Source organism: Rhyacophila brunnea, unplaced genomic scaffold (assembly GCF_057557595.1).
Source record: "Rhyacophila brunnea isolate RB1 unplaced genomic scaffold, BYU_Rbru_1.0 scaffold_13, whole genome shotgun sequence".
In the NCBI taxonomy this organism is placed as follows: Eukaryota; Metazoa; Arthropoda; class Insecta; order Trichoptera; family Rhyacophilidae; genus Rhyacophila; species Rhyacophila brunnea.
The window spans coordinates 304683-332077 of record NW_028232785.1 but is presented as its reverse complement, the minus strand read 5'-3'; the positions used below and the strand labels follow the sequence as shown (position 1 = coordinate 332077).

Below are 27395 nucleotides of genomic sequence, written 5' to 3'. Positions count from 1 at the left end.
ATTTTTAATATGTTTACATCCAAGTATTATAATTATTATTGTTACAATAAGTAAGCCGTCTAAACTGTATATCTCGCTCTAAAATTTAGCACACCCAAAAAAGGTGCTGTTTAAATTACAAATTACAATTAACTTATTGTAATTGTTACAATAAGTGCAAATACTTCGATCCATGAGAAGTATTAGAAAGGCCAATAGTTAAAATTTGTCGCAGTTAAGCATGGCAATATCGTAGCATAGTGGTAATGCACAGGGCACGAAACCCAAGAGATGCAGGCTCGACCTGTCAGGTGTCTTACTTTTTTCGAAAAAGATTTTTTCCATTGGCTATATTTTCTCACGAGTGTTTTCAGTTTTCATTTACCTAATAGCTCTTAGGAAAATTCAAACTGATGTTAGAAAATCATTAAAAGATTCAAACAAATGAGTATTAAACATGTTAAAATAAAATTGTCTGCTTTAGAAATGTATAATACTTAATAATGTAGTATCTAAAAAGAAAAAAAACCATAGTTGGGATTATCCCTGTTTTTCGTTTATCTGTGCCGCCTCTCCCTATCATCACCCTAGATAATCAGGAGTCTACTGTATTTAGTATTGAATGAAAACACTCATTTTATGTGTTATACATAAACTTGTGAATGTATTTTGATTCAAAACCACAAAAAAAGGTTATTAGGAATATTAACAAAATTTGAGATTACATCTTAAATAATGAATTATTGTTGGTTAAGTATGGTGCAGGCGGATTAATTGGTAAAGCACGTTGGCCGTAATCCGATAGATCCGGGTTTACAATGTTATTTAATTTACAGGCAGATGTATGTTGGTCTGGATCAGGCTTTGGAAGTCAGTTGCGGGTGGAAAAACAAATCGGCATCTCATTGGTACAGATGAATTTATTCAAATGTTTAAAACCTATATATAAATTTATTGTAGACCAATAGTGTCTGTTGTACACATGCATTGATTTACTGCCAGAGTATAAATTAAACTATCAGGGCAATAACATTTAACACACAAAAATGCTTATTGCTACGCATTTTACTCATTTTTCTGGTGTCGGCAAGACATGTTTGTAGTTTTCGCATGCATGTTTTGTGTGCTTCGTATTTTTTACCCGTGTGAAAATCAAGCCGCCACATTTTGTTGATCCATACATGCAGTATTGCAACTTGCATGGCAATAAGTATATATACATAATTTGTATTTTATTGTTATGGTCACGGCAATACATACTGCTAGCAGTAAATCCACGCACGGGTTAACGGACTATAAGTCACCATGATAGTAAAGCCATTAAATTCGCTATCGTTTCATTTCGTCCAACAATCAGTCTTTGCAACTGTCTTATGTCCCAGATACCTGTGGCAAAGACGCCTCACTAAACAATTATTTTGCATTTACTTTTAATGACCGACCATGTCCGATCCTAATAGGATCATATGGGCCTCCACAGAATAGAGGTTTGTATTAACAGATTTTGTTTTTACGAGAAATGGATGTCAGCCACTTGCTCGACCTATTAGTTCCATACCCTGACTCACACACAAATTGAAAATCAATATGTGTATTTGCCAGACCCAGAATTCGAACCTGGGATCCACGGCATTATAGTCCAACGCTTAACCCGCGCGGCCACTGTGAGTGTTTTTAATCACACAATAAATTAAATTAGTTTTATACAATATATGCTCTGAATCATCATGAATACTCTATTATAATAATACTTATAAAGACGTCTATTATAATAATACTGAGTATAATAATATTATGAAATATGACACTAATTATTAAACAAATTGTTTCTGTCGGACATACACAATTGCCTCAGACTCCTTCACTCTCTGTCTTTCCGCAAGCCACCAAACCACCCAAGTCATTGTCTTCTCGCGCTGCATTTTGGTTCACTAAACGCGAGGCACTTTATCGGTGATTGATAATCAATACGTGTCACATGGTTTTTATAACTCCGATGGCATCTGGCACGTCAAAGAACTTATAGACCTCATAGTTTTATTATAGCCAAGTTAATAGATGCCATCCTAGTAGGAGACTCTGAAGATGTGTCACGATTGCAGAGTCGCCTCGATTGTGAAATTCTAGCCTGTAAGCCACACGTGTGTTGAAGTGTATCTTTTAGCATGATCGATATCTTGGTCAGAACTGCCCTTAAGGATGGTTGAAAGACGCTAATCACGTCCTTCGGTACTGTCTGCTGATGGGATCTGATATTAACGAAGCTGCATTGTACGGAGGACCAAATGATTCCAATTACTCCTTAGATCCATCACTTTTAACTGCACTCTTCTGTTTCGGCAGAGTTACAGTATGACACTTAATGTCACTAAAGATAAATGACGAAAGAGGAACTTTTTCTTTTTTCAACTGTTTCTTTAAACACCACAAGGCATGGTTATCAGTCTCATGAGGTGTTGTCTCGAATCAATGAAGTGTGGCACTGAGATCTTTTCATTCGGACATGTTTATAACGTCATGGAAGGCAGCCATGCACATATCTGCATGTACGTTATGTTCAAATCATTGACCATTTGTTCACGTCATCGATTCAGTTACTCAACGGGCACTCTTCGCTATTAATAGATACAACTACCATAAATTGACAGTTAATTAAATCGATGTCGCGTCAATTGCTCCGTCGGCCACGATAGCCTTGTTTGTGTTCTTATCGATAATTTCCAATGGAATTTCCGTATGTCTCTTTTTCATATGCTTATTAACGTTACTCGAAAATCTTGACGTGTACGAACAAAGCTTGCACGCGTACGGACTCGCTTCGTTATGTACGACCTGATGCTTTTTTAAATACGTCGACGTCTTACACTTGTAACTACAAATGGAGCAGGAGAATGGTTTTTCATCCGTGTGTATCACCTGATGTTTCTTGAGCGAAACCGCCAAACGGCAAGTGTACGAACACGACGTACACGAATACGGCCTCTCCGAACCGTGCTTTGTAATGTGCGTCATCAGATTACTGTGTGTCCTACATCGGAACTTACAAAGACCACATTTGAACGGTTTATCAACATTGTGACGTAATTTATGCGTTGCAAGCGTACCGGCAAGTCGACTCGCGTATCCGCAGATATTGCAAACAAACGGACGTTCGGATTTATGTATCGCCAAATGCTTTTTAAAATTACTCAACGTGTACCCTTTGTAACTGCAGCTTTCGCACGCGAACGGGGGCTCCGTTTTATGCTTCAGTTTGTGATTTACTAAGTTGCTGGTGAACCGGCACGAGTAATCGCATTGGTCGCAGCGAAACTGTTTAATATCAGTGTGGATAGTCTTGTGTTTGGCGAGATCGCTCGGGTATTGACACGCGTACATGCAAACGTCGCATACGTATGGCTTTTTCACTCGATGTTTGTTTAGGTGCTTGTGTAGTTCTTTGTCAGTCTGGCAGTGGAATATGCACATGTGGCATCGTAGAGTTGTCGTTTTTACTTTTGCTGGCGTAATATTTACATCTCCGGAATCAATTGATAATGTATCAGTTTGCGTAATGTTCTGTTGTGATTCTAATGGGATGGTCGGTGGTGTCTGAAATAAGAGAAAGAGGTAATTGTTGATTATATCAGTCGGTTCAAGAATTACTTATTAATAATGATTGGTCTTATTGATAGACACTGAAGAATGCTCAGTCAAAGCAACTGGAGAGTGTCGGCGCTTGATCGTCCAGGATGGAGGACGTTTTTGAAGAAGGCCAAGACCCGCCAAGTATTGTAGTGCCATAAATGATGAAATGATGATGTAAATTATAATATAACTTGACTTTTTTTACAAATGAATAAACTCATCCTAATAGGATCATATGGGCCTCCACAGAGTAGAGGTTTGTATTAACAGATTTTGTTTTTTACGAGAAATGGATGTCAGCCACTTGCTCAACCTATTAGATCCATACCCTGACTCACACACAAATTGAAAAACAATATGTGTACAAATTATAAAACAATTGCATTAGTGCTTTTAGTTTTCGAGATAGTGGCGGTAACGCTGTTTTGCATATCTCTGACGCGATATTTTTTCCAGGCATGTCGCTTACGCTATTTGGCGTAGTTGTTTTTATTTATAAATTTCATGCTAACTATCATGACAGGGCATTAATAATTAAGTATTAAAATAAATAACATAAATACCAATTTATTTTACGAAAGGGGGCGTTGTTAAATAAATTTAAAATACTTAGACTTTTTAAATTATTATTTTTGCTTGTAGATACTTAACCACATAGGTAAAATAAAAATAAATGATTGGTATTTTTAAGGTTTCGCTTATATTATTAATATTATTAGGTATTGTTATTTTTCAAAATGAAATAGTTACGTATCGTACATAATTAAATACGGGGACCTACTAATTATAATAAAATAAAATTGCAATCAACTATTCAGTTTTACAAAAAAATTATTGTCCCACATTTTTTAAGCAGTAATCGCTGTATTATCTTCATTCACATTTTCCTGATCGGATTCCGGTAAAGTATCTTCCACTGATAATCTATGTGGCAGTTTCATAAACTCATTTGTCATCTCTGAGGGATATTACATTTAACACTGATACTTTTAAGATTGTTATACTCGATCTCCGATATTGGTGATTTAGCACTATACAGCAAGGGTGGCTGTGTTTAAAGCATCACAGTATTTGATCGGGATCTGATGACATTTTCTAGGTCTAGCAGTTTAGTCCTACTGTCACCAGAGTAGGTACATTATTTGGTAAGTTTTTTAAATTATGCCTTTTGTAATTCACCAAATTTAATTTTGAACTTTGAAGGAATGCAAGTAGCAGCGAAAGATTTCCAGTCACGGAGTTCTGCATATGACATGATGACCTAGCGTTGGAAATGATGGTGGGTCATTCTGATAGTGCCCAAACTACTCTGATTATAAATGACTCAATTCTCGCATGAATGGAATCGACCGGCATCGTAGTACGACCAGTGGGTCTATTCTATACTTATCGACCGCTAAAGTGATAGATATTATCAAACTTAGGTTAGGTTTGTATAAAAGTATTAGTACTTATTGCAACAATTACAACCAACGTATTGTAATTGTTGCAATAAGTGCTGTATTATAACAGCACCTGTGCTGTTAAAATGTAGCGCTTATTGCAACAATTACAATCAAACGTATTTTAATTGTTACAATAAGTGCTAATTCTATGATACAAACCTACTCTAAGTTTGATAATATTTATCACTTTATCACTTTAGCGGTCGATAAATACAGAATAGACCCACTGGTAATAGAAAATGTATTTCTATCAATTCAATGAAAGTTGAATTTTGCCAGTGTTGCCCGGTTCTTATTCTGACCAATCACAGTATAATAAATCCTTGATTTTTTCCCGCTTTGTCAGTCCTATCCACAGAAAAGAAAATAAATAGAACTCCGATCTCCTATTCTCCAAACGTTTGAAAGTGAAGCAGGATTTTAGTAGTGTGAGTAAATGTGTGGAAGCACAAAAAATGACCTTCGTAGCACGCACAGAGCCGCATTATTGACGACTACTTTTCATTAGAAAGACTTAATACGAAACATATTTTAAATACTTACATATTACTAATATTAGTGTTTTAACGCGTTTTTTAAATTAACATACATACTTATTAATTTCACACACAATTAGTTAGGAATATACTTTCTAGAAATTGAAAAAAGGATATTAATTTGGTTTTTTAGAAAGTATATTTATATGAAATGAATGAACATAAATAACACATTGTCCAGAATAATTATGAAAAATATTAAATATAATTATAAAAATCCCATTCAACTTATACGTCACATAATATATAAGATTAAGTAATAACAAGATAAGTACAGCAATATTTACATACAACAGGTAATTCTAAATAGGTATAACATTAATCGCATCTATAATAATATATTAACAGAAAGTATACATTTTGTCTTATACCTAACTTACTGTCATCCATCAAACACACATTTTATTAATGGTGTGGGTTGAAAAAATCAATCTAATAAACAAAAATGATGGGACCCATGTAGGGCTTCCAATTATTATTAACCTGAGGAAAATTACTTACTATCCGGTTAGCGGTTAGGTTGCTTATTTACAATATATTTTTATACAAACAAAATTATTTACGGGCAAGACAAGACGTGTACCTACTCAATTTAGGGGATTAAGCAAAAAACCCAACGCAGTTGTCGATATTCCACAGATTTTCCATGGGATATCTGAGCCACGCGTAATCCTTAAAGACCGCCGCGCTATTATTTATTCTATGGAATTTGACTAACACTATATCAATAACAATAAAAGTAAGCCATTTAAAGGGTAAGTATGTAATAAAGTAATTTAGGCAGGCGATTTTATTACTTGAGCGTAAGACTGAGTTGTTGATTATTTGTTATGACGCGACATTTATGAAAAAGTTTTCACACGCTATTTTCGCTGTTTGTCTCTTTAGTTGATCATATACCTACTAATAATTTTACCCGGTTTTCAGTTAGTTTACATATCCGCGGTTACCCGGTTAGCAGGTTTCAGTAAAAACAGGGTTGGAAGCTCTAGATCTAAGATCTATTTACATGCTATTCATTTTTCGTATACAATACACGATTTATTCAATCGAGATGGGTATCCAAAACAAGGTACCTATTTGGAATGATAAAAAGATCATAGCTATGTCAAATTGCCGATGGAGATTAGGTATGTCGACGTAGTTTTAAAATTTGGAATAATATAGCTAGCCATGTGTTTTTTTAAATTCATAATCGGCGGCTCTCATGGTGCAGTGCGTAAGGCACTGGCCTTCCATCCCTGATGATGAGTTCCAAGTCCAAGTCATACGCCGTACTTGGTTCCGTGGAAATCTGTTATGCCAAAAGTCAATAGTATAATATCATTAATTATTCACAAAATATTTGAAATCGTTAAACTTTGTACTAGGTAATTAGTGTGTTTATCTCTTCGTTTTATGATTAAAATGAATATTGACAGTAAAGAAATGCACATTTACCTATGTATATTGCATATGCAACTGTATAAATCATTATGATAAACGAAAACAGTTATAATTGATTATAATAAATATTATCTAATATTCCCTGTCTGAAATGCGGCCCTGTTATTCAAACAAAACACACGTATTATATGCATACAATGGTGTGCGTCCCACTTTCCAAATACATCTAATATTGTTTGTGCGTAACGTCAAATAATAAATTTTAATGCATGTTAAGATATTGACATATATATTCAAAATAAAAATATGCTTTCTTGTGAAATGTAGTTGCGCTATTTGTTTTATTTTTCATATTTGTATCGCTACTACAACCTTTTACTGAACATATTGCCATTTTCAATTTTAAATGAACATAAAACCGAGAGGACTGAGAGCAGTTGTCAGGCCGACGCACAAGTTTAGAATGACGTTTTCTGAACACACGGTTTAAGTTTACCTTACTCGAGATCGGTTGCTTGCGTAACCTTACCGGTTGGGTATTTCAGTTCCCATTATTTCTGAGTTCCCTGGTCCTATCCAAAGATTTGTGCATTATTGCGGAGATCTCATTACTGCCACGTTTACCATCAGTTTCATCCAAAAGTAGTATCCATTATTTGTTCCACTTTCATAGATACTTTCATTATAGTATGCGTATTTTCGACTAGGGAGTGTTTAGCACCTTCTCGAGGTCAAAACTTGCGCACAAAACGTCATTGTGATTTTTACTTTTGGCCAGATCATTAAAGAACATCTCCTTGCATTTATCCTTTATGGTAAGGGGACATTTCTAAGTATCCGTGTCAATTAGCCGAAGTCTCTCGTCACCAGACATATTTGTTATTTTCTCGCAAAAAGAACACTATTATCTTTTTTGGTAGATGAAAACCCAAGTTGAACTTACTGTCTATTAAATACGTTTCTGACAACATTCCGAATCACGACATTAGTGGATTCATTCAAAGAATCCAAATTTTCAGTATAAATTTTATATACATTTTCAACATTTCAAAAATCTACAGGAAGATACTATTCTTCGTAGATTATTCCGACAGTAGTGAGATGGAACGGCGGGTAATTATTGTTTAATAAACTCTATGACCAGGTTTATTTTATCTCAGCCAATTTTACTGGACGGCACGAGCTTTGCTCCCAAATCGGTTTTCGCACAACTCACTACTAGACGGACCACCGAATAAACCGTACCGTAGCTTACACTATCAACTAAAGTCGGTTACGTTGTTTTGCTCTACTTTATAATGCGATACAAGTTAAAACGCTAAAAGGCACAGACCCTAAAAAAATGTCATGTGAATGAGATCGGGCTCTAATATTTTTATCACTTACGTGCTAGGTGATATTGAACAGTTCTCAGTTTAAAATGCAATTTACCAAAAAGTGTCGCTTACGTTGTTCTGCCGATTAAGGGTCGATATGATCATTGCCATAATCGAATGCCTGCACGAGAATGACGAGTGCTATGTCAGAATTGGTGACACTGTCACGGAATTGTTCGGGGTCACGACCGGAGTCAGACGGGGTTGTGTCCTTGCTCCGTATCTCTTTATCATCTTCTTTGACTTCATACTACGGAAGTCAATACTTACCACCTGACCGATGCATACCTGTTACCCCCACGGTGAAGCTATGCGACCTGGAATACGCCGATGACGCTGTCCTATTCGACAACTCAATCCAGGGCATTCGAGTCTCTGTGAAAATGATTATTTTTTAAACTAAGATGTCCATACTTTCTAACGAGGCGACCGCATCGTCTGCTTGACGCCACTGCTCTCAAAAGTTGTATTATTTGTATCCGCCCCTATGCAAAGCATGGCCGCTTAACCCCACGGGACGTCACCGGCAACAACACAGCGAGTACGTACCTCTTCATCTAAATGGCTTTCGTTTATATTGTTAAACTCTTCTTCCTGATCGGAAATCGCGTCATTACTGTCCAATAGAGGTATTTCTATAAATATTTCGCTGTCATCTGCGGGATTTTCGGTTTCCATAGCGGGTTTTGAGTCCACAAGAAAGCCGATACATACACAAAATGTCAATATTGATTGTTTTGTTGTGTGTTGTAAATTGTAAAATGAAATGACAGATTACTGACCACAGACAAAAATAAAACTAAACCATAATGAATAGTAATTCAGATCTATATTAGTGATACACGAACAATATAAAATACCTACCTACCTACTTACCTTAACCAGCTCTCAAAAAGCGGTGGTTTTACATATGTGGCACTGATCGGTTTGGAGGCCATCAGTGTGAAAAAAAATCATATGCGATAAGTCGAGATTATAATACACAAATATTGTAAGTAAATTATGATGAGAAATGGAAAATCATCACTGTTACAGGTCACAGGTACTCAAAATTTGTAATATTTGAAGTCACGTCTTAATTTACTGCCCCTAAGCAACGCATAACCTGCCTGCCCCCACGGGACGTCACTGCATGTACACCATTTTATTTTCCTTTCCATCTGTACAAATCTTATTTGAACTGACTCTTTTCGGTCGTATTGTACCTAACTATTGAACTTTTAATTAATAATACCTACCTAGCACATAAATTATTAAATAACTACTATTGTACATAATCCACAAAGTCTATAGTCGATCAGGACCTGTTTCGTCTATTTTAGCTAAACTTCAGAGACAGATTTCCCACTCCAACTGCTTGTTTTAATTCGGATCAATAATTTTAAGATTAATTTAATTTTAATATGTGGTATCACTTTTTTTACTATCTAGCAACCATAGACTAATATTATGTCAAAACATAACCTTAAAAAATATTGTACGAACGTCACAACAAAACTGAATAGAGAATCATTTAATTTTTCTATCAATTTCTGTATTTTTTAAAAATATTTATATTCAGGAGGCGTAAATAAACGTCTGAATTCAATAGTTTTGTCAAAAATGATTGAAGACTACGATAATTATGCTTACGAAATCGAAATGGAGTCGGAAAATTCACTTGAAAAAGATAGTTTAACTATTGGAGATCTTTTAAATGCTTCCAGTGTTCTACCTGATGTTAAAAACACCACGAAAATGGTTAAAAAGGTGGTAAAACGTATTAACGAAAAGAGACCGGCTAGCGAAATCGACGTGGATTATACGTGTTCAATAGGAAGTAACCCTAAAACATCTGGACAAGAACGTTTAATGTCTGCGAACGGAGACATTAAGCCTAATCCAAGCGATATATCAGATGAGAACGCTGACGTGGTAAATACGGGGTTGTCAACCGCACTCACCACGGAAGCGGCAACTGACAATAGCTGTAAAGTGGACATCCAAGACGTAAATCTGTTCCAAACGCTTCCAAGTGAAGAAAATGCCAGTGAAACACTTCCCATAGACGAGGAAGCATTAAAACCGATCAATAAAAATGGAAAAAAGTATGTCAGGGTCGATACGACCTGCCCGTTATGCAATGCCAAGTTTCGTTCGAATAACGGCTTTGTGAGGCACTCCCGGAATGTTCACAACCTGTCGATGGGAGCCCGGCTGAAGAGGAAGCAATGCCATTGCATGGAGGACGGCTGCTCAGAGTCGTTCCACCGAACCTCGACTCTCAGGAAACATTTGGTAGACAAACACAACATCAGTATGGAATGCCAGACGCTGCAGTTTGACGATATGAGGAGTGGGTATTCTTTCTGTTTTTTCTGATGCAAGCGTCGGTTACATTTAACCATTTAAGTAAATTTCGGAAGGTATTACTACGGAGGTACCTAGCAGTCATTAAGTTTTTTTTGGCAAATATCTTCTTAGTCGTTCTCTCATGGCTGAGGATCTTGAAAACCGTGAAAATCTGTAATTTTTTGAATGATCAAGACTTTCCACCCTACTCGATCCTCAGTGAAGGGTGCCTTCAGTCCGCTCTTTTACTTGGTCGCTCCAGCGTGCCGATACACAACCTCTGCTTCGCCTTGCCCGGAGGCTAACCAAAACTACCAGTTTTCAGATTATCCGGTCCACGCCGAACAATATCTCCAAAACACTGTAGAATGCATCTCAAACAATAATTAGGTACTATAATAAGACATATCTCGTCTCTGGCATTGATCCGGTTAATGGCCCCACCAAGTCACGCTTGACCTGTGCCACAAGCGTCAATATTTTTTAGCACCGGGAATATCTCAGCAGGGCTATTCTAAATTGTTAACATGGTAACACGTCATCGTTATTTTTATTGCTCCAAAATAACACGGATATCACTTGGAGCAATTCCATAAACATGGTGGTTATCCCAAATAGGATGCATTTGGAATCAAGTAAGACATGTTAACTGTGTTACTTGACGACACTGACAGCTCGGCGACTGTGTTAACAAATATCACATCTGACAGTTACTCTCCCGAGATAATTAACGACATCATATTTATCACTTTTTTTATTTATTTTGGAATGAAGTGATATTATGTTAGAAAAGTACTGCAGGAGCATGATACACCCCTGTTACAGGCGGGCTTCTCCCGGTGTAAAATAATCATTTAGTAGCTCAAGTCGAAACGTAACCCTGACCTCTAGAAACGGCTTCATAAAACATCTAATCTGATTCCTTGCTCAACCACGTAAGTATTTTTTGTTAATTTAAAAAGTATAAATGATGATGGATGAAAGCGATAATTTTAAGACTATATATAAGTATTTAAATATAATAAATTTTGCCGCGCTTGTCGGTAACGTCCAAATTTCGACGCGCCTGCGCCAGGGTCAGGCTCGTGATTCGCCGAATCAAAGATCACGCGATAAAATTTGGCCAATCACGAGAGTCCTTTTTGCTGGAATGGCGTGGGTACGCGAAGTTTGAAAAAGAAAAAAAGTAGTTAGTAAGCGTCCCCTTTCCGATAGGTACGGACCTGACGACTACAACTGTAAAAATCCCAAATATAATTTGTAAAACTAAAAATTAAGAAAATGTAAAATATAAACAATATCACGTTACGAGCACGAAGGACTGTGTTTTATTTACACTCCAACCGTTTGAAATTATTTTTTTTGTGAATCCGGGGTTCGATGGACTCCTGAGCTAGCCGCTGGAACCCCGGGGATCTCAATGGCGCCCAAGCAACATGAGGCGTGAAGAATCGCATTAATTCTTCCGAACCCGCGAACGCTAAATAAAAGTTTGAGATCACATACTGTGTATTAAATGTTAACGAGATCCAGGAGCCGGAACAACCAAGAAATGGTTAACTAAAAAATGGACTCCGACGTAACCCTTATCGAAGAAGAAGTGCTGTCTCCAACATCAAACCGGGAGGGCCCTCTGGTGTTCGAAGACAGTCCACATACGGAGCTGACCGCGCCTAGCGTCGTGCTGGAGACCGTAGCACCAGCGCGTCTCCAGTACGACGAATGGCTGCACAAATCCCACCTATGGAGACCAGACACATCATCGACGGTATCCAGCGAGGAGGGCTCGTAGAGGCCACGGCCCACTCACGACGAAAAACGGCGAGCAAAATGCCGATTTTCCTAGGGTATCACTAACATGTGTACCCTAGTCGACCACGGGATGTTCGGTGAGGAGAGAAAAAGGAAACGCGAGGCTAGGGAGCCTCACAAGAGGGCTGAGAAGGCGCGCAAGCTGAGATGAATCGAAGAAGCTGTACGGGCGCAGGCTCGACCACGAGGAGATGAAGCAGGACCAGTCGCCAACCCTCTAGTCAAGGGTGAACGCCGAGTTGCTGTTGGAAGTTTCAGTGTAAACAGTGTAGTTAAAAGTGAAGATAATAATCGTAAATATCCGGAAATTCTTCTAATTACGGATAAAAAGTTAATTAAGGACCCACTTTCTGAGCCCTATAATCTTAAGTTCGTTAGTAAGAAAAATGTACATTCTAGTTTTAAAAATAACGCTCCGCAAAGTGACGCCAATTCTTTCCGTTCAAATAAAGTAAATATGAATGAATTCGAAAACATTAACATTGAAAATCGCAAACAATTTTATAAACGGGAAAGACGATATTCTACAGTAGCGCGAAACCTGTTTCAAAGTTACGCCGTGTTAATAATTTGAATCCAAAGAGAAACGAGGAAAATAGTACACTACCGTCCCTATTATTTCTTTACAAATTACCAATCGTAAATTTAACACAGCGAAAACGGAACGGGAATAATAAGGCGTCACTCGACAAAGTGTTAGTTGTTATGTTAAATTTTAATAATAAGTTAAAATTAGGTATAAAAGGATGAAAGTAGAGATTGTATGCTTGTGATAAAAAAAAAAAAAAAAAAATGAGTCAATAAGCCGTAAATTTCTCAACGGGGTTTCAATAATAAAAAAAAAAATAATAATAATAAAACGTGAGAGGCACCGTAAATCGGCGCGGCGCGCCTTTGGAATAGGATGTCGGGCGCGTAAAACGAAACAACAATTTTTTTTTAAATAAAATGGGTTTCACTAAAAATAAAGTTAACTACACAGTTTTAAGTGTACTGATTCAGAAATAAATATAATGAGAGGGTGGAATATTTCAATTTTTAATACCAATGTGATTTATACAGTCAATACAATGTTGCAAAATAATTATGGGTATTAGGGTAAAATATTAAAAGTGATAGTAAGTACCATAAGTACAATGGGAAGATTTTATATAAAATTAGTACCTATTTAATGTATGGGGTAGGAGTAATTAATAAAGTAAATTCGAATAAATTTAAAGTACAGGAAGTCTAATGAACGAATAAATTACTAAAGAAAGAAAAAGAATAAATACAGATGAAGACAATTTGGAAGCACAAAGGGAGCCACCTCTCGAAGTAAGCGCATCCAAAGGCAGCGTAGCCGAAAATTCATGATACCAAAGCTTGATGGTGTGGAGAGTGCGCACTCTCCTTTCTCGCGCAGGTTCATGGAGAGACTAGGGACGTGACGCCTGAAAGATCGTGAAACAACAAGAGGTACTTCCGAAGTGTAACCATCTATAAAAAAAAAAAGAAAGGGAAAAGGATACTTATTGTAAACATCCATCCTATTACCTGTGGGAGAGCCGTGCCGCCGTCAACGAGCCTGGCCGTTGTACCGCTATACGATGCCTTGCCCGCAGTAATAGGAACAGATGGAGACACAGTACCTGTCCATCTATGAGGTGATACTCCAGAGACCAGCAGATCAGTGGAAAACTTTCCACAGGAAGATATCCGCTGCTCGGAACGAGCCTGGCTCAATAGTAACGCCACTACCACGCCCTGGTTGCAAAGGCAGACGACGCCAAACGAGGTACGCTCCTATTGCACCAGAAGAAGAAAAACATAACACGAAATAATAATTCCGAACGAGGGCCAAACGTCTACGAATATAGCCCCTAGGAATACAATAGAAAGATTGGAAAGCGCGAGAGTCAAAGACTGCAGCTTCGCGACCCCTCCGCTGACTAATAAAAACGAATAAAATAACAAGAAAACCTAATTAAAACAAAGTAACACAAAATAAATGTACTACACTGAAATTAAATCAAACTCTGACCTATTCAAAAGTATCGCGAAAGCATTGCTTTGAGCTGAAAATAATAATCCATAATAAATATAGAAAATAATAAAAATAGAGCTAAAGTATAGAGTTTTATGTTAGAATAGTTAGATTGTAGTTGAATTCTTTTATAAACTGTTTATCATGCCATGTACTTAACGGATGAACAAGGAATTGGATGGGTGGCCGATGAGATCAGGGCGTACCTTTCGACTTTAATCCAGATGGGGCGATTGATACACCCCTGTTACAGGCGGGCTTCTCCCGGTGTAAAATAATCATTTAGTAGCTCAAGTCGAAACGTAACCCTGACCTCTAGAAACGGCTTCATAAAACATCTAATCTGATTCCTTGCTCAACCACGTAAGTATTTTTTGTTAATTTAAAAAGTATAAATGATGATGGATGAAAGCGATAATTTTAAGACTAAATATAAGTATTTAAATATAATAAATTTTGCCGCGCTTGTCGGTAACGTCCAAATTTCGACGCGCCTGCGCCAGGGTCAGGCTCGTGATTCGCCGAATCAAAGATCACGCGATAAAATTTGGCCAATCACGAGAGTCCTTTTTGCTGGAATGGCGTGGGTACGCGAAGTTTGAAAAAGAAAAAAAGTAGTTAGTAAGCGTCCCCTTTCCGATAGGTACGGACCTGACGACTACAACTGTAAAAATCCCAAATATAATTTGTAAAACTAAAAATTAAGAAAATGTAAAATATAAACAATATCACGTTACGAGCACGAAGGACTGTGTTTTATTTACACTCCAACCGTTTGAAATTATTTTTTTTGTGAATCCGGGGTTCGATGGACTCCTGAGCTAGCCGCTGGAACCCCGGGGATCTCAAGCAGTTATCCAAGACTGAGGTCACCATACAATCGTGTGAGTTAATTGAATTTATATGACTTCAAGTTAAGAGTGCCATCGGAGAGAGATGCACACAGAATTAAAAATTGTTGTAAATATCAAACGCTAATACAAAACGGTCTATTAATCTAAGTAAAGAGATCTTCACGTTGACAGAATGACGTCGTAAATTTTATAAATGCAACAAAATTGGCCTATGTCCAATTTACGGAGACAGGCATATACTTTTTAAACCAATCAATAATCCTTTGTTTTATTTTGTTATAGGCTTCGAGGCGTGGAAAAACGTTGAAGAGATCAAAACGCTTTCCATCTTCATAATCAGAAAGAAGAACGAAAACACAAAATTCCTAAAGACTTGGTTAGTATAAGTCAGTTGGTTGCTTGCTCATTGATATACATTCATTGACATCTCATTGCTCATTGACATAGCAATGGTCATTAAAAATGCTTTTTTGTTGTTCGCTGATGACCTGAAACTCTTCATGGAAGTTGTCACCTTGGACGATTGTCGTCAACTCCAACTTGATATAGACAATATATTAGATTGGGGCAGGCGTAACAAACTGGACTTCAATATTGAAAAATGCAATATTTTATCATTTACCAGAGCCTCGCGAGTATTATTTTTCCAATATTCAATGCATGGCAAAGTTCTTTCGCGAATACCATCTGTAAGGGATCTTGGCATTACGTTTGACAGTAAGCTGTCATTTAGTGGTCATATAGCTATCATTTGTAAAAAGGCGCTACAAATGTTGGGCTTCGTCTTGCGTACTTCCCGGGTCTTTTCAGATGTTACTGTATTAAAAATTCTTTATAATTCCTTAGTGAGAAGCCGGCTTGAGAGTGGGTTGACTGTTTGGGCCCCGCATCAGTTGAAATATGACCTTATGGTGAAGCGAGTTCGAAAGAAATTTTTGAGACTCCTTTATTTGAGGTTATATGGATACTATCCATGGCTTTATCCAACTGACTTTCTCTTAGGTATGCTTACATACTGTAGTTTAAGTGATAGAAGATATCAATATTTGGCCACGTATTTTTTTCGACTAAAACGTGGTGTGAATGAGAACTCTGCCATTCTTGGTAATATTGACTTGTGTGTCCCTGATAACTATCTTAGAAATCGGGAGCATCAGTTGTTTGTTCTCCCGAGGAGCAGAACTAACCTGCCATATGTGATGCCAATTGGGAGGGCAATAACTCTGTTCAACCAAATTGCTTCGGATGTTGATATATTCCATCTACGTGAGAATGAGTATAGGTGGACGTTATTTTATAAATTCTTAAAATAGGGTCTGCTTAACTCATCCGGTGTACTTCCTTGTACCTATATACTTCATATTTTTTTGTATTTACACATTTATACTATAGAATAACTTAATATTACATAATTACAGTATTACATAATACTGTTTTAATAATATTTCTTTGTTTCTAAATGTCATGTTGTGAACGTCTTACACTTATAATTTGTAATGTCCACAATATGTAAAATAAATTAAAATTGAAATTGAAATTGATTATACAGACTACATTATACCAACTACCAGCCTCTGTTGACAGCCGAGCGTGTTACCGATTGCACTATTCAGGCCATTTTAGAGAACAGATCGCTAAACATCTACCATATTTCGCTGTGTTTCAGCTGTTTAACGGAGAGCAAAAAAAGTAAACAAATGTGGTCCATGTAAAAAGATGCCATAGTAGATAATAGTAAAAAAATATTCATTTATCTATAAAATATCTAAAATTATACCATTGAACCGTATATAGATAGGAGAGTATTTTTTTTATCTATTATGGTTTGGTTAGGCAGGGTTTGATGAATTTAAAAAAACTAACCACATCTGTAATATGTATTCTTAATTCAACAAAAAACAAATAAGTATGACCGATGAAGTGTGCACTATTTTTGTCGGATCGCCCATAGCGTACCTAAACTATTATGGTTTGGTTTAGACAGGGTGTAATTAAATTTAAAAAAACTAACAAGCACCATCTGCAAATCGTATTCTTAGTTCAATGAAAATAAATTTAATCAACCATTTCTTTTATTCAATGAATAATTCATAAGATTTAAGAATGTACCATTCTAATTATTGAACATACATAATTCTAAAGAAATAGCTAATTAAAATTATTAGCAAGTTCAAGTAAGTTACAACAGAAACATCCGTGACGTTGGTTAGTAATTAAAGTAATAAATACTTTAATTTAGAATACAAAAACCGATCGCCTACCGTAACACAATTTGGAGAGTGCTTGTGAGCAGGTATTAAAAAAGCCAATAGCTAAAATTTGTCACAATTAGTCGTGGCATAGTGGTAATGCACAGGGCGCGATACCCAAGAGACGCAGGTTCGATTCAAGCCGGGTGTCTTATTTTTTTCAAAAAAATATTTTTTCTATTGGCTATATTTTCTCATGAGCGTTTTCAGAATTATGTATGTTCGAAAATAAATTTGTATGATTGACAAAGCTTAATGTGCATTATTTATGTCAAATATTAACAGCCTACCTCCACACTACGCCACTGTTATAAGCACCAATTAAATTAAAAAATAATATAGATTATCTATTTTCTTTCCTTTTCCAGGCTATGGACATGCAACAAGTCCGGTGATTATACAAAACCGAACCTAATCAGAAAGGTGTATCCGAGTACCATTAAACTAAACAGGACCTGCACAGCGAGCATCTCCATGTACAAGAAGCAAGGAAAGCTTATCGTGAAGTACTACAAGGACCATTACAAGCACGGATTTTCTATCAAGGACATGCCCCTGTCGGACTATGACAAGGCGGTGGTGATCGCTCGACTCCTGGAAGGGTTTAGCGACTCCGATATCTTAAGGCACGTCAAGCAGACATATGATAAAAATTCCAGGTTATATCTGCTGAACCGTAAGCAAATCGACAATTTAAAAAGATGTTTCGGATTGTCGCGTCAGAATATCAAAAAATGTACCTAAAGTGAAAGTGAATCTTAACCAGTGGCGAAGGGTGACTTTTGGAAAGAGGTAGGCTGTGGAGATTAGAGAAATAGAACACACTTGTTAGGTACGGGAAATAAGAAGATAATATTATGTTACTACTGATGAATCGGTTACCTACTCACTAATGATAACGACACACAATAAACAACTTCATTTGTAGTTTTGTGTTTTTATGTGTATGACCGCTCATTTAAAAATACCTAAGTATTCTCTGATATAACGAGTAACGCTTATAACGAGCAAATTCAGTCGGTCCCATCTTTCTCGTAATAACCAAGTTCAACTGTATGTGGTAACACTGAAATGTCAAATAATATCTAGCTGACATGACGGCTATCCATAAGCCCTGAGCCCTCAAGTGAGCGATTGAACTGGGTTCATGGTCTGACTACCCCGCAAACTTATTATACCGCGTTGTATCAAATTATTGTAATGTAAAGAGTTAAAAGATAAAATATACCATACACACTTCGTCGAACCCATGACTTATAATTTATAAATAAGAAGAAACAAAGGATGAAAGTACCCAGTTCTTTATATGTATAGCAGTGGCAAAGGGTGTAGGTAGGCTGTTAAGATCTGACATAAATAGTGCACACTAAACTTTGTCAATCAAACGTACTACAGTACTCTCTCAGTAATTCGCCAACCCAAAAACCAGACAAGTGTCCAATTAGTGAAAGCGGCGGATTATAGTGCATACATACAAAATATTGTAAAAATTATAACAGGTATTTCGTAAAAATAGTTTTTTTGAGAAATTTGTACTAGAAAATTACGGTTTTAAGTGTCGGTCTATAGCGTCGTGGGTCCCAGGTTCGAATCCTAGGTCTGGCAAAGTTTTTCAATTTGTGTATGACTCAAAGTATGGACCTAACATGTTGAGCAAGTGGCTGACATCTATTTCTCATAAAAAAAACAAAATCTGTTTATACAAACCTCCATATGATCCTATTAGGATTGGACCTTAGAAAGTTAAAACCAAACTGAACGATTACAAAAAAAGTCAAGATTACACACACAATTACAAATTAGGCATACAATACCTGAACTTTGGCGGCTGGGCCTAATATCAAAGCCTCGCGTGACGGATGACCGAAAGGACTTCAGTGACCGTCGCCACGAGGGACGTGACTCTCGTCAGCATCGCCTGTATCTGGACCATGAATCGACGCGTTATTTGGAGAGCCTCTTCGATTTGGTCGTACATGCGCTGCACATCTACGACGTCCGCGAAGCGATCATGCAAGCGGCTTAACAAAGCGATCTCGGGAACCATGCCGGCACTGAAATATGGGACAAGGAAAATGATGAATTAGGGCCTTGAAATCCTGAATTTATTAAATTGAGCTATTGCAAATAGGTATTTGGAAAAATATATTTTCACACATGGCCATTTTCCGTCAGACGTCAGATTCTCTAAAAAAATCACTCATAAACTCAAAACTATATATTAGTTTATCAGGCAAAAAGCGGTTCAAAATTTTCCAATGTAATATATGCTTAAGCATTTTTTGACACAAATGCAGTCAGTTCACACGTATATTTCAGATGATTACTAAAATGCAAACCTACCCAAAGGGGTGCGCCCTCGTGCTTGTCGGCTCCTCTGCGAGAGAGGCGAGGGGCGGCATCCACTCCGGTGGCGCGTTTGTGACCGCAACCCTGAAAAGAATGAACGCTCGTACTTGTACCTAGTGATCACCGCCTTTCTCATATTATAACAATGTATTTGAACATCAGCATGAACAAACAATTGAAAATTAAAATTATATTTGAATTGATTAATAACATATCAAACCCAGCTTCGTTTGTTAGTGACATATTAAACTGGAAGCCATTTTTTTATATTAACTTTACGACTATAACTTTAAACACGATTTTTGAAACAAATATTATGGTCACTCGGCGGTCATACATATGCAGTCAAGACTCGGAAAGAGCATTCCATAATAGACAAGATGAATGTAATTGTTGTATAGATATCCATGTACAATTATTTCAATAAAGATAAAAATAAAAAATAAAGATAAAAATAAAACTATAGATAGGAAAACAAGCTAAATGAATATATTATGAAAGAATTTAATAAGATAATACCTTAGAGATTTGCCACTGTGGCGCGGGCGTACGACAGGCTGCGTTACACCCTCCTCTGGCAGCCTTCGTCTTCCTCCAGCATTTCCACGTCTACAGAAATTCCGATCACAATAAGAAGAAAATATGAATTTATTAAAATTGCTATTCTATCATATTACGGCCTCATAGAATCCTTCCAGCGTATCTATTCTATACACAAGGCTGCTAACAACTGCTATCGAAGGTATTTTATCACATTTTTGTATTGAGGTATTATAATTTTACAATACGTTAGTTGTAATTGTTACAATAAGTGCTGTTTTAACAGCACCAACGTCTCTTGGCTGTGTTCACTTTTAGAGTGAGATAGACAGTTTAGACGGCTAAGTTATTGTAACAATTATAATACTGATACACCCCTGTTACAGGCGGGCTTCTCCCGGTGTAAAATAATCATTTAGTAGCTTAAGTCGAAACGTAACCCTGACCTCTAGAAACGGCTTCATAAAACATCTAATCTGATTCCTTGCTCAACCACGTAAGTAATTTTTTTAATTTAAAATGTATAAATGATGATGTATGGAAGAGATAATTTTAAGACTAAATATAAGTATTTAAATATAATAAATTTTGCCGCGCTTGCCGGCAACGTAAAAATCCCTGCGCGCCTGCGCCGAGGTGGTCCTCGTGATTCGTCAAATCAAAATCAGGCGATAAAATTTGGCCAATCACGAGAGTCCTTTTTGTTGGACGGCGTAGGTACGCGAGATTTGAAAAAAGAAAAGAAAAGGCAGTAAGCGTCCCCTTTCCGATAGGTACGGACCTGACGACTACAACTGTAAAAATCCCAAATATAATTTGTAAAACTAAAAATTAAGAAAATATAAGAAGACCACGTTACGAGCACGAAGGACTGTGTTTTATTTACACTCCAACCGTAATAATTTCTTTTTTTGTGAATCCGGGGTTCGACGGACTCATGAGCTAGCCGCTGGAACCCCGGGGATCTCAAATGGCGCCTGGCAACATGGGGCGTGAAGAATCGCATTAATTCTTCCGAACCCGCGAAATAAAATTTACGCCCGCGAACGCTAAATAAAAGTTGACGATCCAGGAGCCGGAACAACCAAGAAATGGTTAACTAAGAAGTGGACTCCGACGTAACCCTTATCGAAGAAGAAGTGCTGTCTCCAACATCAAACCGGGAGAGCCCTCTGGTGTTCGAAGACAGTCCACATACGGAGCTGACCGCGCCTAGCGTCGTGCTGGAGACCGTAGCACCGGCGCGTCTCCAGTACGACGAATGGCTGCACAAATCCCACCTATGGAGACCAGACACATCATCGACGGTATCCAGCGAGGAGGGCTCGTAGAGGCCACGGCCCACTCACGACGAAAAACGGCGCGCAAAATGCCGATTTTCCTAGGGTATCACTAACATGTGTACCCTAGTCGACCACGGGATGTTCGGTGAGGAGAGAAAAAGGAAACGCGAGGCTAGGGAGCCTCACAAGAGGGCTGAGAAGGCGCGCAAGCTGAGATGAATCGAAGAAGCTGTACGGGCGCAGGCTCGACCACGAGGAGATGAAGCAGGACCAGTCGCCAACCCTCTAGTCAAGGGTGAACGCCGAGTTGCTGTTGGAAGTTTCAGTGTAAACAGTGTAGTTAAAAGTGAAGATAATAATCGTAAATATCCGGAAATTCTTCTAATTACGGATAAAAAGTTAATTAAGGACCCACTTTCTGAGCCCTATAATCTTAAGTTCGTTAGTAAGAAAAATGTACATTCTAGTTTTAAAAATAACGCTCCGCAAAGTGACGCCAATTCTTTCCGTTCAAATAAAGTAAATATGAATGAATTCGAAAACATTAACATTGAAAATCGCAAACAATTTTATAAACGGGAAAGACGATATTCTACAGTAGCGCGAAACCTGTTTCAAAGTTACGCCGTGTTAATAATTTGAATCCAAAGAGAAACGAGGAAAATAGTACACTACCGTCCCTATTATTTCTTTACAAATTACCAATCGTAAATTTAACACAGCGAAAACGGAACGGGAATAATAAGGCGTCACTCGACAAAGTGTTAGTTGTTATGTTAAATTTTAATAATAAGTTAAAATTAGGTATAAAAGGATGAAAGTAGAGATTGTATGCTTGTGATAAAAAAAAAAAAAAAAAAATGAGTCAATAAGCCGTAAATTTCTCAACGGGGTTTCAATAATAAAAAAAAAAATAATAATAATAAAACGTGAGAGGCACCGTAAATCGGCGCGGCGCGCCTTTGGAATAGGATGTCGGGCGCGTAAAACGAAACAACAATTTTTTTTTAAATAAAATGGGTTTCACTAAAAATAAAGTTAACTACACAGTTTTAAGTGTACTGATTCAGAAATAAATATAATGAGAGGGTGGAATATTTCAATTTTTAATATCAATGTGATTTATACAGTCAATACAATGTTGCAAAATAATTATGGGTATTAGGGTAAAATATTAAATGTGATAGTAAGTACCATAAGTACAATGGGAAGATTTTATATAAAATTAGTAGCTATTTAATGTATGGGGTAGGAGCAATTAATAAAGTAAACTCGAATAAATTTAAAGTACAGGAAGTCTAATGAACGAATAAATTACTAAAGAAAGAGAAAGAATAAATACAGATGAAGACAATTTGGAAGCACAAAGGGAGCCACCTCTCGAAGTAAGCGCATCCAAAGGCAGCGTAGCCGAAAATTCATGATACCAAAGCTTGATGGTGTGGAGAGTGCGCACTCTCCTTTCTCGCGCAGGTTCATGGAGAGACTAGGGACGTGACGCCTGAAAGATCGTGAAACAACAAGAGGTACTTCCGAAGTGTAACCATCTATAAAAAAAAAGAAAGGGAAAAGGATACTTATTGTAAAAATCCATCCTAGGACCTGTGGGAAAGCCGTGCCGCCGTCAACGAGCCTGGCCGTTGTACCGCTATACGATGCCTTGCCCGCAGTAATAGGAACAGATGGAGACACAGTACCTGTCCATCTATGAGGTGATACTCCAGAGACCAGCAGATCAGTGGAAAACTTTCCACAGGAAGATATCCGCTGCTCGGAACGAGCCTGGCTCAATAGTAACGCCACTACCACGCCCTGGTTGCAAAGGCAGACGACGCCAAACGAGGTACGCTCCTATTGCACCAGAAGAAGAAACACGAAATAATAATTCCGAACGAGGGCCAAACGTCTACAAATGTAGCCCCTAGGAATACAAAAGAAAGATTGGAAAGCGCGAGAGTCAAAGACTGCAGCTTCGCGACCCCTCCGCTGACTAATAAAAACGAATAAAATAACAAGAAAACCTAATTAAAACAAAGTAACACAAAATAAATGTACTACACTGAAATTAAATCAAACTCTGACCTATTCAAAAGTATCGCGAAAGCATTGCTTTGAGCTGAAAATAATAATCCCAAAATAAATATAGAAAATAATAAAAATAGAGCTAAAGTATAGAGTTTTATGTTAGAATAGTTAGATTGTAGTTGAATTCTTTTATAAACTGTTTATCATGCCATGTACTTAACGGATGAACAAGGAATTGGATGGGTGGCCGATGAGATCAGGGCGTACCTTTCGACTTTAATCCAGATGGGGCGAATTGATACACCCCTGTTACAGGCGGGCTTCTCCCGGTGTAAAATAATCATTTAGTAGCTTAAGTCGAAACGTAACCCTGACCTCTAGAAACGGCTTCATAAAACATCTAATCTGATTCCTTGCTCAACCACGTAAGTAATTTTTTTAATTTAAAATGTATAAATGATGATGTATGGAAGAGATAATTTTAAGACTAAATATAAGTATTTAAATATAATAAATTTTGCCGCGCTTGCCGGCAACGTAAAAATCCCTGCGCGCCTGCGCCGAGGTGGTCCTCGTGATTCGTCAAATCAAAATCAGGCGATAAAATTTGGCCAATCACGAGAGTCCTTTTTGTTGGACGGCGTAGGTACGCGAGATTTGAAAAAAGAAAAGAAAAGGCAGTAAGCGTCCCCTTTCCGATAGGTACGGACCTGACGACTACAACTGTAAAAATCCCAAATATAATTTGTAAAACTAAAAATTAAGAAAATATAAGAAGACCACGTTACGAGCACGAAGGACTGTGTTTTATTTACACTCCAACCGTAATAATTTCTTTTTTTGTGAATCCGGGGTTCGACGGACTCATGAGCTAGCCGCTGGAACCCCGGGGATCTCAATACCTCAATATATAAATATGATAAACTACCCTCGATAGCAGTCTTGTGTATAGAATAGATGCGCAGTACTAGATATGTCTACCTAATAATATTCTAAGTAAATATCCTCGATTCCTGTAATTATATGCGCTGTGCAGTGATATGGAAGACAAAAATGACACATAATCAGATACCTATCACATATGAATGAAATCAGTAAAAAACAAACACTAAAGTAAGTTAGCCTAATTAGACGGTCATACTCGCAGACCTGACCAGATTCAACGATCGTGAGCAATCGTCGACTTTAAATAGCGTACAGAACGATTCAGCTATCAACTCAATCGTGTCGGCCTAGGGGCGGCAGGTTATATGAAAGTATGGTGAAGCAGTCTGGTATAGTGAAAAAGTATGGTGAGGCGGGCTGCTAATCAAGTTGCAGCCAAATTTCCTTGTTAACATTATATTTTATAGGTACGTTATAATGACCAAAGTAAATCCTCCGTGATGCCCTCCATTTTTTTAATCGTGTCGCTATTTCTCGTAAGTTGTCGGCTATTGTCGGCCTGCTTCATTCAGTTGTATGAAAAAGCCGATTTCTTGCCCTTCTTTTTATTTAATACCTCTATGGTGTCGACGCTTGATTTGATCGGTTCACAATATACATTCAGTCGCTGATGCGACAAATGAGATTTAAACAAGCGACGAGTCGCTGATTGTATTTACTAGGGTCATAGCCCCCACAAGAGGGGGGCTGACAGGGCTCTAGCCTAGTGCCCGGCGTGATGGGTCGACCAGATAAATGAGATCAAGACACATCTTGAATTTGCTATAATAGTAAAAAAGTCGCCTGCGGCGCTATTTTACTTCGAGATTATTACCTTTTAAAAATATATGATTGTGCGATGCAATTTTTGGTTGATGTTTGTTGATACTCGACAACTCCATAATTAGATGTGTTAAAAAATAGCTAAAAATACACTGAATTTTATTTGACCTCGAACACCATTTGAAAAACGCTACTGTAGAGCGTCAGACTGCCTTTAACCTAAGCTATAGGTAGGGGTCCCGGCAAAGATCCTGGCCTGGGGGCCCGTTTCAGGATGTGGGGGCCATGACTAGGGTATTAGGTATTTTTGTTTTTTATTATTATTGCCTGTTAAAATAATGAATACAGTCAGGCACCCTTCATTTTAATATGTAAATGTCAAATTTGTGTTGTTATGTCAAACGCGAGACAGGACAGCTCGCAGAAGGTCAAGGTTAATTGACGCGATCGTGCCCAAAATCACCGCTCACGACTCCCACGGAACGACTCAAAAGTGATTTTTCTCTGAATCTTTACTTTTCTGAGATTCTGCCAATGTAATTCTGGCTTTACTAATTTTATTGTCCCATGCACTTTATTTAATACGTTTTTATGTCACCTACCTATATTTATTTTTAATTCATATTTACAAATTATTAATTTAAGACCTTCACAACATGACATTTAAGGGGGAGGCTTCTACCTACCAGAAGCACCTAGCGGAAAAATACGAAGCTTGCAATTTGAGACATTTTTTTGATGATTTACAATTTCAACTCTATTAATTAAGGTGACGCATCAGTGAAACGGCAAATAATTGTCAACTGTAGGCGCGATGAAATTTTGGACTCGCTCGCATTCAGTGAGAGAACGTCGAGCTAGAAACACGTCACTTTGCTTCGTGATGGCGACGGGCCAATTAATTCTTAAATCGTGTAAAGATGACTAAAAACGTTACCCATTTACATTAAGGCCATTGGACCCGTTTTTTCCTGTCTTCTCGGAATCGCGGAAATGATAAGCATGTTTAAAACGAATTGATACACAATAAACTCTTTATTTATTTAAAATCTAATAAATAGTATTCAACTAAAACGTTCTGTGTCATTAAAATTTTTCGAATCGCTTTACTTTTTAAAATAAATGACAATTAGTCAGTCCTGTTTTCGAAATTGGTCAAAACGACTGTCACGCCACAATGAATGTTGAACTTAATAATAGTTTTGCAGGTATATATTGTATCAAAGAAATGGGTAAAACAATACATTTCATTGATTAACCCACGTACTTTTTTTAATTTCAGAAAAATAAAGATTTTAAAGCCATTTTAGTTTGAGTATACATCAGCCAATTTTGAATGATTTTTTCTCACTAAATAATATTATGTACTGCACAATAAAAATATTTTTTTTATTATAATATAACATTCACGTAATACTATAAATAATAATTAACAATGAAAAAATAAATAAAACTCCATACATTTGGTATAATTAGTGACGCTGTATTACTAAAACACGTCGTACATTTTCATGTATTTATCCTGTTTTCAGACGTTTTAGAAATATAATTATTTTGCAAAATTATTAAAAAAAGGCAATTTGATTGATTGATCCATACAGTTTTTTCATTCTTTCGATATTAATATAGTTAGTCGGCGACCAACTGGGACGCAGTGAGGACGTGTTTTTTTTCTTCCAGAATTTAGTTCATCGCGGAATATTATTTTGACAGACGTAATATTTACATAACAACAGTGTTCAACAAAACTTAAGCCAGTCACAGGGTTGCCACATATTTTATAAGGTAGCTTGCGTGAATTTCTTGAAATCAAAAATATTTTTATTAGATTTTTGTGCACGTTAATTCAAAAGATAATTTCTTTCCTTTC

The 27395-nt window shown here is 37.2% G+C and overlaps 2 protein-coding genes across 2 annotated transcripts; one reads left to right on the top strand and one right to left on the bottom strand.

Annotated features, from left to right (window-relative positions):
- Window positions 1-882: 882 nt before the first annotated feature.
- Window positions 883-9110, bottom strand: LOC147076060 (uncharacterized). Its single transcript, XM_085941560.1, has 2 exons — window positions 8899-9110; window positions 883-3570 (listed from the first exon to the last, which is right to left on the bottom strand). The coding sequence occupies exons 1-2, from the start codon at window positions 9025-9027 to the stop codon at window positions 2632-2634; spliced, it is 1068 nt and encodes a 355-aa protein (XP_085797686.1). The 5' UTR covers window positions 9028-9110; the 3' UTR covers window positions 883-2631.
- Window positions 9111-9803: 693 nt separating this feature from the next.
- Window positions 9804-20392, top strand: LOC147076059 (uncharacterized). Its single transcript, XM_085941559.1, has 3 exons — window positions 9804-10684; window positions 15655-15748; window positions 17990-20392. The coding sequence occupies exons 1-3, from the start codon at window positions 9952-9954 to the stop codon at window positions 18363-18365; spliced, it is 1203 nt and encodes a 400-aa protein (XP_085797685.1). The 5' UTR covers window positions 9804-9951; the 3' UTR covers window positions 18366-20392.
- Window positions 20393-27395: the final 7003 nt, after the last annotated feature.

What these genes read in the sequence shown, in the direction of transcription:
- LOC147076060 (XM_085941560.1), bottom strand. Translation starts at nt 9,027, where the DNA reads ATGGAAACCGAAAATCCCGCAGATGACAGCGAAATATTTATAGAAATA. An exon ending in AAAGCCATTTAGATGAAGAG is followed by an intron (nt 3,571 to 8,898) that starts GTACGTACTCGC and finishes CTCTTATTTCAG; the next exon opens with ACACCACCGACCATCCCATT.
- LOC147076059 (XM_085941559.1), top strand. Translation starts at nt 9,952, where the DNA reads ATGATTGAAGACTACGATAATTATGCTTACGAAATCGAAATGGAGTCG. An exon ending in GCAGTTTGACGATATGAGGA is followed by an intron (nt 10,685 to 15,654) that starts GTGGGTATTCTT and finishes ATTTTGTTATAG; the next exon opens with GCTTCGAGGCGTGGAAAAAC. An exon ending in ACAAAATTCCTAAAGACTTG is followed by an intron (nt 15,749 to 17,989) that starts GTTAGTATAAGT and finishes TTCCTTTTCCAG; the next exon opens with GCTATGGACATGCAACAAGT.